This window comes from Gekko japonicus, unplaced genomic scaffold (assembly GCF_001447785.1).
Source record: "Gekko japonicus isolate JY-2015 unplaced genomic scaffold, Gekko_japonicus_V1.1 scaffold1433, whole genome shotgun sequence".
NCBI lineage: Eukaryota > Metazoa > Chordata > Lepidosauria > Squamata > Gekkonidae > Gekko > Gekko japonicus.
This window is the reverse complement of record NW_015168090.1, coordinates 779,400-792,266: the sequence shown is the minus strand read 5'-3', so window position 1 is coordinate 792,266 and position 12,867 is coordinate 779,400. Positions and strand designations below refer to the sequence as shown.

At 43.7% G+C, this 12,867-nt stretch overlaps 1 protein-coding gene across 1 annotated transcript in view; it reads left to right on the top strand.

Annotated features, from left to right (window-relative positions):
- FAM65B (family with sequence similarity 65 member B) overlaps positions 1 to 12,867 on the top strand; it is a 114,575-nt gene that overhangs the window by 97,243 nt on the left and 4,465 nt on the right. The window contains exons 16-21 of the mRNA XM_015414727.1: positions 3,904 to 4,072; positions 5,405 to 5,540; positions 6,937 to 7,098; positions 9,601 to 9,759; positions 10,607 to 10,812; positions 12,483 to 12,566. Of these exons, the coding sequence (XP_015270213.1) occupies positions 3,904 to 4,072; positions 5,405 to 5,540; positions 6,937 to 7,098; positions 9,601 to 9,759; positions 10,607 to 10,812; positions 12,483 to 12,566 (916 nt within the window). The remainder of the gene's footprint in view (positions 1 to 3,903; positions 4,073 to 5,404; positions 5,541 to 6,936; positions 7,099 to 9,600; positions 9,760 to 10,606; positions 10,813 to 12,482; positions 12,567 to 12,867) is intronic.

Below are 12,867 nucleotides of genomic sequence, written 5' to 3'. Positions count from 1 at the left end.
CTATGTTTACAGGGATTTTTCCCTCAGTAGAACTCTCAAAATGAACCAGGCCATGATTAATGAAAAGGTTTTTATTAAAGAGAATTAAATAATAAAATCAAAAACTTATTAATTGAAGAGCACTCTATAAACACACATGCAAGTTCAGAAAATATAGGCGGTAGCTTTATAGAGACAAAGAAGGGAACTTATTCTATGGGGCTATGGCCCCGGTCACACGTGCCAGAAAACGCGGGGGGGGGAGGCGTGGCTGTTTGCGGCGGCGCAGTTAGCAGTGCGACAGCGTGATCAGACGCATCGGCGGCAACCCACGGTTGCGGCCCTTGGCATGTGCGCTGCAACAAAGACGGCCGGAGGGAAAAGCTGCGCCGGTGCGATCACACCAAGGGAGTCTGGAGGCAGCCCGTGGCAAACCGTTTGCTACTACCTTCAAGGTGGTATTTTTTAATCTCGCATTTTCGGCGGCATGCCATGGGTTGGCTACGGGTGCGCTCCACTTGCTAGATGTTGTGGTGTGATCACACCCAGAAAATCCGCCATCCAATTGTGGCTCTCCCACGGCAAATATTTACCTATCCAAGGAACAAAGATCTGAGGAGGATGACGAGCAAAACAAACCAGTGTCTCTCTCTCTCTCCAGGCAGTGCACCCAATCTTGTGTTGGGGGTGTAAGTTAGTGGATGTCCAGATACATACATTACTTAACAAAGTGTGTCTGGTTATACCCCTTGGAGCATGATGCGATTGTTCCTAGAACAATGCTGTGATGATTATAGTGAAACAATGTTGTCTGAGCAAGGAAGCTTCATAACGTTCCCAGGAATTGCAAGTGCAATGTAACATTCATGTGAAATGTCTATTGTGTTTGGTGACCTCTAATTGCCAGGACAAGACAACTATTACACAAAGAATTATGGGGTTAAAATGGCTTTTACTAAGTGTTTACTTAGTGTGGCCAGGTAGGGAAATCCATCTCGCCAGGTAGTGTGGCCAGGTAGGCCGAGAAATCAATCTTTGACGCTGATGAATTTAAAGAGGGATGAGAACTGCCAGAAACCGGACACTTTCACAATGCACCTTTGGGATTAGTTTTCCGGACAAGCCTCTGGTCAATATTTGATGGCACACATTCCATGTGACTGTAGGACCGATTTTGATCCTATTTGCAGACCAGGGAAGAGTCTAGAGTGGGTGACCCTGTGAGATGCTGAAAAGTACGTGGACGGAGAGTGATTTCAGCTTAGCGTACTTTATTAGATCAGGAACAAGATGACTTTAGCCGGCTCGCATGCCGGCTTATATTCCCCATGAACTGCCACCCATAACACACCCCAGTAGATTATTTACAGTGGCCGAGAGTTCCACAGGCTCTCAGCTGGGAACCTAGCCCCCGGTGCGGGCTAGGATCCGCATAGTCCATTGTCTTTTCGAGCGAAGCGCAACGTTGGCGCTTAACCGCGTGGAGCCCAAGCTGGCCACGCGATCTGAGACGAGTATATTACAGATGCTAAGAAAGAAGGTTGCCTGCCATCACCTTTTCCAAGGTACCAGACTAGTCCTTCTGAAGGAGGAGGTGTCCAGGCATAACAACTGAGCTGCCATAGGTACTATTTCAAAAAGTTGGGATGTTCCAAGCCTCCTGTGAGGGGGGCAGTTATTTCTGAATGGATGCTGCTTGCAGAAATAAAGATGATGCTTCCAGGTACCTTCTGAAGCACCTAGAATCGTAGACTTGGAAGGGGCCTCCAGGGCCATCTAGTCCAACCCCCTGCACAATGCAGGACATTCACAAATACCCCCACACCCCCACTGACCCCTGTTCCCTGCCCAGAAGATGACAAAAAACCTCCAGGATCCCTGGCCAAACTGGCTGGAGAAAAATAGCTTCCTGACCCCAAAGTGGCAATCAGCATTTCCCTGGGTGTGTAAGAAAGGGCCACAAGAACTAAGCACTGATGCAGCCCTTCCTGCCCTCCCTCTCATGATCTGCCTGTTCACCTGCTGCTCCAGTGAGATGCAGGAAAGTCAGGATTGGCTGTTTGCTTTGGGGAAGAGGGGCCTTGGGGGGAAAGCCTCTGGGCATCAGGAAATCCATAGAGGGGTGCCTCCATGGTGTCACGTTGGGGATCACGGCTCTCATGCCTCACTTGAATGCATTAGGATGCTGTGCTGTACAGGTGTTCTGTGGAAAGGTTAATTGGGCATGTAATTAAGAATTTAATCACAGTTCTTCAGTCTGTTTTACAACCCTGGCTCAGGCATGAAAGTTTGAACACCTCACTCAAGCCCTGGAACACAGAAGTGGATTAATGATGGGGGCAACACTCCAGTTTTCACTCCAGCTACTGCCTCTACAATGTAGTGCCCATGAGCTCCATGGCGCCTACCAATGCCTTTCCTGGCACCTGCCAAGTGTTTTTAGAAAGTAGGTGGAGCCAGGTGGGGCTTCTGCCCAAGACTTCTGATTGACCAGTCAAGAACGGATTGGCTGTGACGATACTTGAAAACATTGTTTTCACAGCAGCTGCCACCTCAGCACAAGAATCGTCTCTGTGTGACTGAAAGTAAGCTGTTAAAGCCATTTTGTGGCTGGCTCCGCCTCCTGCAGCAGCCATTTTGTGGCATGCCCATCATGGCATGTCAGAACTCCGAAGGTGCCTGCAGGCTCAAGAAGGCTGGAGACCCTTCCCTGCATCTTAATATGAAGCATAAAATAAGTATTCTTACATCACAAAGCCCCAGCTTTTCTGTGTAATTGTTGCTCCTGAAGTTACCATTAGAGAAGAAGGGAGTTGTTCTTATACCCCACCCTTCACTACCCGGAGGAGTCTCAGAGCGGCTTACAATCACCTTCCCTTCCTCTTCCCACAACAGACACCCTGTGAGGTAGTTGGGGCTGAGAGAGCTCTGAGGGAACTGTGACTGACCCAAGGTCACCCAGCTGGCTTCATGTGGAGAAGTAGGCTCCAGATTAGAGTCCCACCGCTCTTAACCACTACATCATCTGGCTGTCGATTGAGGTGTGATCTTGCATCCAGAAAACGTAATAGCATTGATTCTGATCAATGCAGAGTCAAGCCTGGTGAAAACTCCTTAGCAGAAAGAGTAATAGACCTGGCTTCTAATGCTTACACAACTTGATCTTGTTCTAATGAAGATCCTGAGGGTCTGATAACATCCTTGGTGCTGATCTGAAATGTTCAAAACTATTACATTGCAACATCTGTTAGTTACGAGCACAGATGCTCTTCTCAAATGTTCTGCAACCCATATTTCACTGTAAACACTGAACTAATTATTTAAACAATGAGATTTTCATTGTCCTATTAAAAAAAGAAATATTAAACTTGTGTTCTTGGTGTGTCTTAAGCACCAGAAGAAATCATAATCTCTTCTGCTCCCACAATTTCCCCTTTTGATTCCTTGGCTGGTTATTAATCAAGGGCTGGTAAAGCACTGACAGATTAGGTCTTAATTGTATAACTTTTGAAACCACAAATCTATAATTCAGTTAAATCCATAACAGTTTGGCAAAGCATTTTGTCAATGGGCCAAGATTTTCTTGGGAGGTGGGGGGGGGGTTAGAAAACGAGTTCTAATGAAGTCTCGTTCTCAAAGACTTCTTAGTGAGAACTCTACACAAAAGAGGCATTGTTTCAGAGAAACAAGTAGGCCACTGTGGAAGCAATATATTCTTTAAATGCAGACACTCCTTTGGCTTCTGCTCCCTTGGCCCACTGCCAATTTGAGATATGATGCATTCATTAAAAGGTTCTGGCCTACCAAGGGGCTGTTTGGTTACAGATCGGTGCTTTCAACAGTTCCTCTTTTGCATGATGTTAGTCATGTCAGGCCTACATGAAAAGAAAATCAAGTTGCTCACTTACCTCCCGGCATGAACAGTTACAGGTCAGAACACCCAGAAGCCAGAGGGCACCTCAGTGAAGCGTTGACAGAAGACACAGGAGTTGGTACCAGTGTAGCTGGAAGCCCTCTCCCATTGACCACAGGGAACGAAAGCCTCGATCTTTCCATAGTCAAGCACTTGCAGTATTGCACACAGCTTATCCAGGTAATGTTCTTGTCCAGGTTGGTTTTTAAATGATTATTGCTGGATACGTGCTTGTATCCAGCAAACAGGATTTTTGTCTGTTCTTTGTCACATTTAAATGGTTCTGATTTGTATTGCTATGCATCTGTGTGTTCTTCTGTGCTGAACTTTGGTATTGTGTAGTACAGAGATCAGTGCAAGAGTGAACACCTGAACCATACACAACAAGGGACAAAGGCAGGTTCGCTGTGGCTGTGGAGGCTAGCAAGTCATAACAGGTGTGTGGTAGCAGCAGACTGTAATAGGCCCAGCCCAGAGGAAGTTGTGCATAGATCCTATTCAAATGAATGGGAATTGGGTTAGTTGTGACTAAATTTCTACACTGATTTCAGTGGGACTTAAGAGCAACAAACGGTCTCTGGATCAAGGCCATAGCTTTGGGCCATAAACCACACTAAATCCAAAGGGATTAAGTTTCTTTAAATCTACCTGCTCTACTTTAATCCACTTGTTGGAAAGTGGATTTATGCAAAACATCACCGCAAACTGAGAGAACTCTGAAGATACTATATTATAAAATATGTTGGCATACATCTACAGTCCATAAACCTCATGGAGCAGGGTTTTCCTACTTCCCCTTCCCTCTGCAGTGCCCTGAGCCCCTGAAATTTTAGTCTGGAGGTCAATAGATGGTCCGGAACAGCACAGAGGGGAAAGCCATCTTAGCGGGGAGAAACGGCGGCGCGGCCGGGGGATCCGTGAGATCCCGCCGCGCCGTGTCAACATTGGCGCGGCTTTTAAAAGCCGCGCCTTTTCCCCTGCGTGTGGCAGGGGCCTTGGTAGCCCTGACTGGGCAGAAAGGCAGGATATACATTTAAAATAAATAAATAATGCAGATGTCTGCAGTGGGAGAAGAATCAATGGAAATCACCGCCCCATCTTCTGAAGACTTGGGTCCTTAAATCCTTGGAACTGTGTTGTTGGATACATACCTCTGTTCCTATCCTATCTTTTCTCCATGACAGTACGGTAGCATACATAGTTATGTCCCCCCATTTAATCGCCACAGCAATCCTGTGAGGTAAATTAGGCTGGGGGGGAAAATGTGACCCAAGGCTACCCAGTGAGCTTCAGGGAAGTTTGAGGATTTGTTGGGTCTGAGGAAGTTTGTTGGGTCTTTCATCACTTCTAACCACTGTACTACACTTGCTCGTATTCGCTCAATTTATGTTTTTCCATATTAGTACATTTTAACAGATGCTCTCCCCCCACGTGTATGTGTGTGTTTGCATGTGTTGTTTTTGCACATTGCCTGTATACATAATATAATTTTGCTCTACCTTTTCCCCCCAGCAAATTGTGTTTTCCAGCAAAACTCAATTTGTAACAAGAAACCTCCTAGATAAACTATCCCAACAGATTCTAGTGATTGAGTGTCTTGCAGAGATCAGTAATGAGAACATGGGGAACATCAGACCTATAAGTGAAGGTAAGAAGTGGCATAATTTCCATGGAAAATATGGTTGTATACTTAAATATTCCTTAACCATTTCCCTGTGAAGTGCTGTATTAGAAATATGCTTTTAAAACATACATGTTGAAAACTGAAAGGCATTCTTGGAATCACAAATGAAAGATAGTGTTTAACTAAAATGTCCTATACATTTTAAATCTATCAATTTCTCTGCTTACACTGAGGGCTAGTTTTGTGTTTTTTAAAATGTGAAATTTTCAAGAATTCAAATCCTATACACACATAGATTCTGTGTAACATGGATATGCAGAAATAGTGTTGGGTAGACGTCCATTACAAGCACTTATAGGGCATAAGCACACCAAATTTATAAGTAGGGTTGTGATCCATGGATTTCACACCTTTTGTAATTTTTATTCTGAAAAACAAAAGTAACTCTTCACAACTCTCAAAGGATGCTGGTGTTTTAACTCACTTTCAGGGAGGCCCCTTTTAGGAGTGGTGCATGTTGCTCAGCAATGGTTGGAATACTATCTATCTATATTTTCTTTTCCTTCTGGCAGCATCAACGTAATCCTGACCAGACAGATGGTCTGGGTTAGTAGAAAGGCAGACCAGGGACTTCAGATCGCTCCTGTCTTGGATGGGGTTATACACCCCTTGAAAAGCCAGGTTTTGCAGCTTGGGGAGTGCTGCTTGATACAGCAGTCACCTTAGAAAACCAGGTGGCTGTGGTGGTCCAGAGTGCTTTTGCCCAGCTTCAGCTGGTGCGTCTGCTGCACCCCTTCCTGGGTCATCTAGCCTGGATTATTGCAACGTGCTCTGCTTGGGGCAGCCCTTGAAGAGTGTTCAGATGCTGCAGATGCTGCAGATGCTGCAGAACACTGTGGCTAGACTGCTGGGCCAGTTATTGGGAGCATGTGACTCCCATACTACAGCCATTACACTGCTCCCAAGCTCTGTTCAAGGTATTGGTTTTGACCTTTAAAGCCCTCCGTGGCTTGGGACCAGGATATCTGAAGGATTGCCTTCTCCCATATGTTTCTGCCCAGGAATTCAGATCAGAGGGAGAGGGAATCCTGACTGTCCAGTCAATCAAAGAAGCTTGTTTGGTGAATGCACAAGGCCTTTTTGGTGACAGCCCCATGATTATGGAACGACCTTCCCAGGGAGGAGCACCTGGCCCCCATATTTTTGATCTTTAGGTGGTAGCTGAAGAGAGTTTTATTTAGGAATGCATATGATTAAAGCAGTCCTAAACTGTGATTTAAAATATTTGTTTTATGTATTTTATGTACTCTGTGTGTTTATTTATATTGTAAGCCGCCTTAAACTCTGTAAGGAAGCAAGGTGGCTAATAAATGCTTCAGATAAATAAATAAATGAACTCGTGGTTTTCTTTACCTATCAGAAATCACAGAATTTCAAAAAAGGATTTCCCTGTCCTTCTGGAATAAATGTACATCCCATTCTTCTGGGATTTACCACACCTCTGCAGACAAGCTGATCAAACAACTGGACATCACATTCGCTGCAGCTGTGAATGAGGCATATCCGGGGCTTGCAGAAACAGGTGCAATTCTCGAATGTTTTTTTGAATTAGCGGTGCAGGGGGCTCCTCTTTGATGGATGGGTTCTGTAAGACACCAGTACTTGGCAGCAAAAATTATAGCCATCATCTGTTAGATCACCCGCATCTTAATGAAATCACCTGGGAAATAATTAGAAGATGTTAGTGAACTTTATCATGTTGAAATATGTTGCCCTGCATTCTATATACCAATCAAAATGTGTTGTATTTGAAACCCAGAGTTTTATTTGAGCATTGATCTATGTAGATTAACATGGGGGACTAACATGTTAGATTAACATGGGGGATATTCACAGGGGTGGAGAACCCCATCCCCTGTTCACCTGGCCAGCCAACCACTCGCTGGTGAGTGGTCACTCACCACTCACTGCCAGTGCTTCCACCTTTGTGTGTGGCTCACGTGGCGTGCAGAGGGCGGTGGCTGCTTCTGCTTCTCCTCCCCTGCCTTCCAGCTCCTCCCTTGCCTACTTACCTAGCTGCCTGCAGCATTGGTGGAGGAGGGTGGCAGCTTCCAGTTATCCCCTGGCCCAGCTCATGCAGTGGTGGGGTGCAGTACTGGATGGGAGAGGGGACTGCCAGGAAATGGAGGCTTTCTGCAGACACTTGTACTACCTCCCAGCCCAGACACCACTGGCACTGAATGCCCTCTGTTTTGGGCCTCCCTCTTCTTTCCTTCCTGGCAGCTAGGAAGAGATGGAAGAAGGGGGTGGAGGCAGTGGTGTCAGGCCTAACATCATGGTGCTTAACATCCTGGTTTCTTCCCCTTCTAGTGGTGAGGAGGTAAGAGGGGAGACTAGCAATGTCATCAGCACTCAATACGTGCCTTCCCCAGCACTCAAACCAGTGTCTGCGTTTGCTCAGATAATGTTTCTCCAGTTTGAAGAGCCTGTAAATACCCACTCACCCCCATTTTTAAAAAAATGTTTGTGATTTTTCTGCAAACCTGGGGGTTTCCCTGGGTTTGTAAAAAACATGTCTCCTCTCTGTTCCCAGCCCCCTTCTCTGGGTTTATCAATCCACACAGGGGCCTGGTTCAGCCTAAAATATAAGATGCGGTAATGCCAGAAGTCTCATCCTGCTAGGTTAGTGCACCAGCTGCTCATCTTATATTTTAGCTTCCCTTATGGAAGTGTGTACAATTTTGGTGTACAATTTTTGGTACATCCCTGAGATCTAGAAGTGCAAGGCACTCTTTCAGTAATGACCCATGAGCTTGTTAAACCAAGTTTTGATTGGATTCTCTAGAATTGCTTCTAGATGGTTTAGTGGTATAGAATGGCTACCAAACTTAGAAGTAAGAAAATGTGAGGATATTGCGCTTAACATTTCAATAATTTAAATATTATTTGACAATAATTTAAATATTATTTGATTATGACACTGATTATAGTCAATTACATTATTTGACCACTGTCAGGTCCACGGATATCTAGAATCCTCTTTTCTGTATCACTTTTTAAGATAGCTGCTTATGAACCCCACAATTAACAGAAGTTTTAAAACTAAATATTAGAGGTATCATCCTCTTTAAAGAAGCCTTAATTGTGCCTGCTGTAATCAAATATTTGTGCCAAACGGGATTAAACCGTGATAACCTTACTGATTAACAATTCTTACAAGTTCATTTTGTATTTTTATATATTTTAAATGAATAGTGCAATACATATAACATGTGAAAATTATATAGAAAACTGCAGTCTTTGTTTCTTTCTGTATAAAAATCCAAAGGCTCTGAAAAATTCATCCATAGGAACTAAGTCCTTATATGAAGAAAGTTCATCAAATGGGAAGAGTCTTATTAAAGAGAAGACACATTTCACCAGGCCCTCACAGAGGTCAAGAGAGGCCTGCCTTCCATTTTTTTGGCCCCCCCCCCCCCCCCGGTAAATTAAAAAATGAAGAAGTGTGAAAACAATGATACAAAATCAGTAGTATTATATTTTAAATGTTTGCACTTAATACAATAAGAAAAAGAATATTGTAAGACTTTGTAATAAATGTTCCAATTTTTATTTAACATATGATTTAATATCAACAGTGTAAATTTGAGGGGGGGGAGTATGTGAGGCCCAGGCCAAATGGCCCTGCTCCCCCCCCCCCGCATTTCACATTTCATTAGTGTATTGTTGACAAGGAAACCAGCATGAAGCCGTGTTTCAAAGATTTTTTCAAAGCAGGAAAAATTCAAGATACAAGCGTCATATTTTGCAAATTAATAGCAGCAATTTAAACATGAGAACTTTCTCTGACACAGCACCCTCATGGGAAGGGTCAATGTATCCAAACCTGAGCATAAATTCCACTGATGTCAGTTTATACGGATAGCCTAAGCCTTTCCCTGGTACAACCTTAGTGCAATATGTGTATAGCTGAGCACTTTTAACATTTCTAAAAGTTAATACATGGAAGCAAATTGTTAAAAGATCAGAGTGCAGGTTTTCCAGTAATTTTAGTTTTTTAATTATATCATCTTCTCATTCACAGCGTTCAAAACTTTGGTGTCTCATATCTTGGACCGGGTGGAGCCTATCCTCTCTTCTAGTCTATCTTTGGAAATCATAACAGTCTTTCAGTACTACAACTATTTTGCAAGCAAAAGCATTACTGACCTGGGAAGCTATTTGCTTCAACTTGCAAAAGAAGGTAAGGATGATAACCTTATTCTTAAGGAAGAAAACTATCTCACCGTTTCAGAGGAGAACACTGAAGAATTCATTTTGCACAAGGAAGCCAGGAGAATGTTTTCTGTACAGGAACCAACAGGCCCAGAGCTCTTCCTTAGGGTCTGATCAGCCCTGTGGTAAGGAGCCAAGGAGCCATGAGGGCCATTTTGTATGTGACATGTGCCCTCCCTTCCAAAATGGCTGCTTCACGTGATGGCTTTAACCCTAAACCCTAAAAAGTGCCACAACATGGATTAGAGACTGCCAGACATACCTGATGGCATTGGGTGCTGGTATGGAAATCCTCAGAGCATATCAGTCTACAAGAGGCTGCGGGCTGTTTCAAAGCCTATTTCAAAGAGCCTTCAGGTAGTATGTTGTCGAAGGCTTTCACGGCCGGAGTCCAACAGTTGTTGTAGATTTTCTGGGCTGTATGGCCGTGGTCTTGCCATTGTAGGACTTTGGTCTTGGCATTGTTAGCAGGCCAGAGTCTCGTTCATTATCAGAATTAACCAGACAAATCGCTCCACCAACTAAGAATGGCCATGCACTTCACCCAGCCCGGACACAGAAAGAATTGATGGATTGATAGCTCTTTCTCGATTCTGTGGGTGGTGGTGCATGGCCGTTCTTAGTTTGTGGAGCGGTTTGTCTGGTTAATTCCGGTAATGAACGAGACTCTGGCATGCTAACAGGTCTACAATGCCAAGACCATGGCCATACAGCCCGGAAAATCTACAACCACTGAAGCCTTCAAGTAGACTTCCCCTTATAAGTAGGTTTCCCGTACATGACAAAAATATCACTGACATGTCTTTGCATTTTAGCGTCAACAGTTCAGACTCTGCAGTCCTTGAGAGATGAAAAATGCTTGCAGAATGTGATCCCATTAACCGCCATCAGTCTTCCACCTCAGCAAGAAATACTGAAATCTTTGGCTGTCCTCCTCCTAACGGAGAATAAAAAGGAAACCTGCGAAGCTGTCGCATCAATCTTATTAGCGGCTGCAGAAGACAAGCACTTCAGGGAAAAGGCAAGTAAGGCGTGAAATTGCACCCAGCTGTCAGTGTTAGGGCAGGGGTGCTAGATTTTGGCTAGGATACTTCAACAGTTCTTACTTTGTGGTGAGGAGGAAACCTGCAGCCTATGCAGCTCCACTTCCAAGCTACAGTAGAGGAGAAGTGGCCTCTCTCCTCAACCTGCCCATCCTTTGAGGATGCACTGCTTCAGGTGTCTCGTCTCCTTCCTGTGGGAAATCAATCAGAGTTAGATCTGGGCCTTCTCTCCAGTTGCCCTGGAATTAAGGAGCAGTTTCCCTAAGAAGGCTTACCAGAGCCCAGTAGTCTGACTTTTAGACGGTACTGAAAGCTTTTGTTACCTTTTCAGCCGAGCTTTTCAGCAGCTTAGGACAATCATCACAGCTGTACTATTTGGTGCACTCTCAAGAGCATCTTTAATTGGTTGCTATGAGTCGGGTCCCTTCCACAAGGTCTTCTTTCAACAACAGCAAAAAGACTTCCTTCAACAAAGGAAGAGTTTTCTCCATCAGGAAAAACGTCCTTCTCCATTGGAGGAAGTCTTTCCCTATTGAATGAAGATTTAGCAAGAGAGAGTCATCGGATCAAACAGTGGAAGGAATTATTTTGTCAAGCACCAGAGACTGACTAACACATTTTGATAGCAAAGACAAAATCCGAAAGGCACTCTCCCCACCACCACCACTGCACACACACAAACACACATTAAGCATAGTGATAGTAATAAAATAACTGAACTTTAATGATATCCCAATATTTGCCACTTGAAATGAGCTAACTCATGCAATCCTGTTAGCCATTATAATTACATTGCTGAAATGTGGAATATAGATTATTTTTAAAAATTAAACAAACTACTGTGGAGAGACAGAGACAGCATCACCACTAGATGTGAAAGCAGCTGCCTAGGAGAAGACACTGTCGAAGTCAGGAATATCACATAGAAGAAGGCTACAGGGAGACAGAGGAGGACTACAAAACTGGCATAACATTTGTTGGGATTATCCAGTTAGTCTTAACTGGCATTTGCATGTGTCTTTTGCATGAACACTCCTATACTTTGCACAGGGAATGAGCACAGTCCCTAAAATAATCAAATATTTAAAGTTCAGAAAAAATCATAAAATAGTGTCAAGAAGTTAGGATTGGATCACACACACTGCTGATGTCACAAGTGCTGTTCCATAAATGACTGTGACACTCATGCAACCCACATTTTGTTTAGCACAAACAAGCTGACAGAGGAGGGGCATTGCATTTTAAATTTATTCTGTTTATTTATTAAAACATTTGTACCCTGCCTTTCCTTGTGGTTCAAGGCAGCTTATGATTTTTCAGTTAAAAACAAAAAAAGAGCAAAGCCCAGATCTCTTCCTCTCCTCCCCAGTGATAACATATTATCATTGCAGAGCTCAGAAAATGAAATACAGTTGGCAAAAAGGGTTGTTGCTTTCATGAAAGACCCCTAGAGTCTCTGTAGCAAATGAGTAACAGATGCCTGATTTTTGCATTATAACCTGATAATTTGGAATGGCCCATAGAGCACATCTTCCAAATCACTGCATCAATTTATTATTCATCAGGTATTGGAACATCTTTTTTGTGATATAGTATGGAAGCTTCTTCCTCATGGTCTTTCTCTCTCTTTTTTTTTTTTTTGCTCCAGGCTTTAATTTATTACTGTGAAACGCTTGCACAACCCAACCTCCACCTCCAGAAAGCAGCTTGCCTGGCACTCAAATGCCTCCAGGTAAAACTCTACTATCTTTGTGTTCACATGCACAGCAGAAGGTCAGGCAGCAATGAGGATTTCAGTAGTGCTTCCAGAGTAACAACGAGGGCCTTGTTCTTTTGCATTTGCCACCACTATTATGTGGGTGTTTCTTTTTTAAACGAGTAATTTAGGACCTAGAAATAGCTCCAGTATGAGAATAATCAACTATCCCTGAGGCCTCTCTCACTTGATTGCAGCAGTCTAATATTCGGAGATGTAGGTGGACTAATTTTTAGTTTAAAAACTAATGTTTGTGTAGCAAGGCAGGGCAAAAACA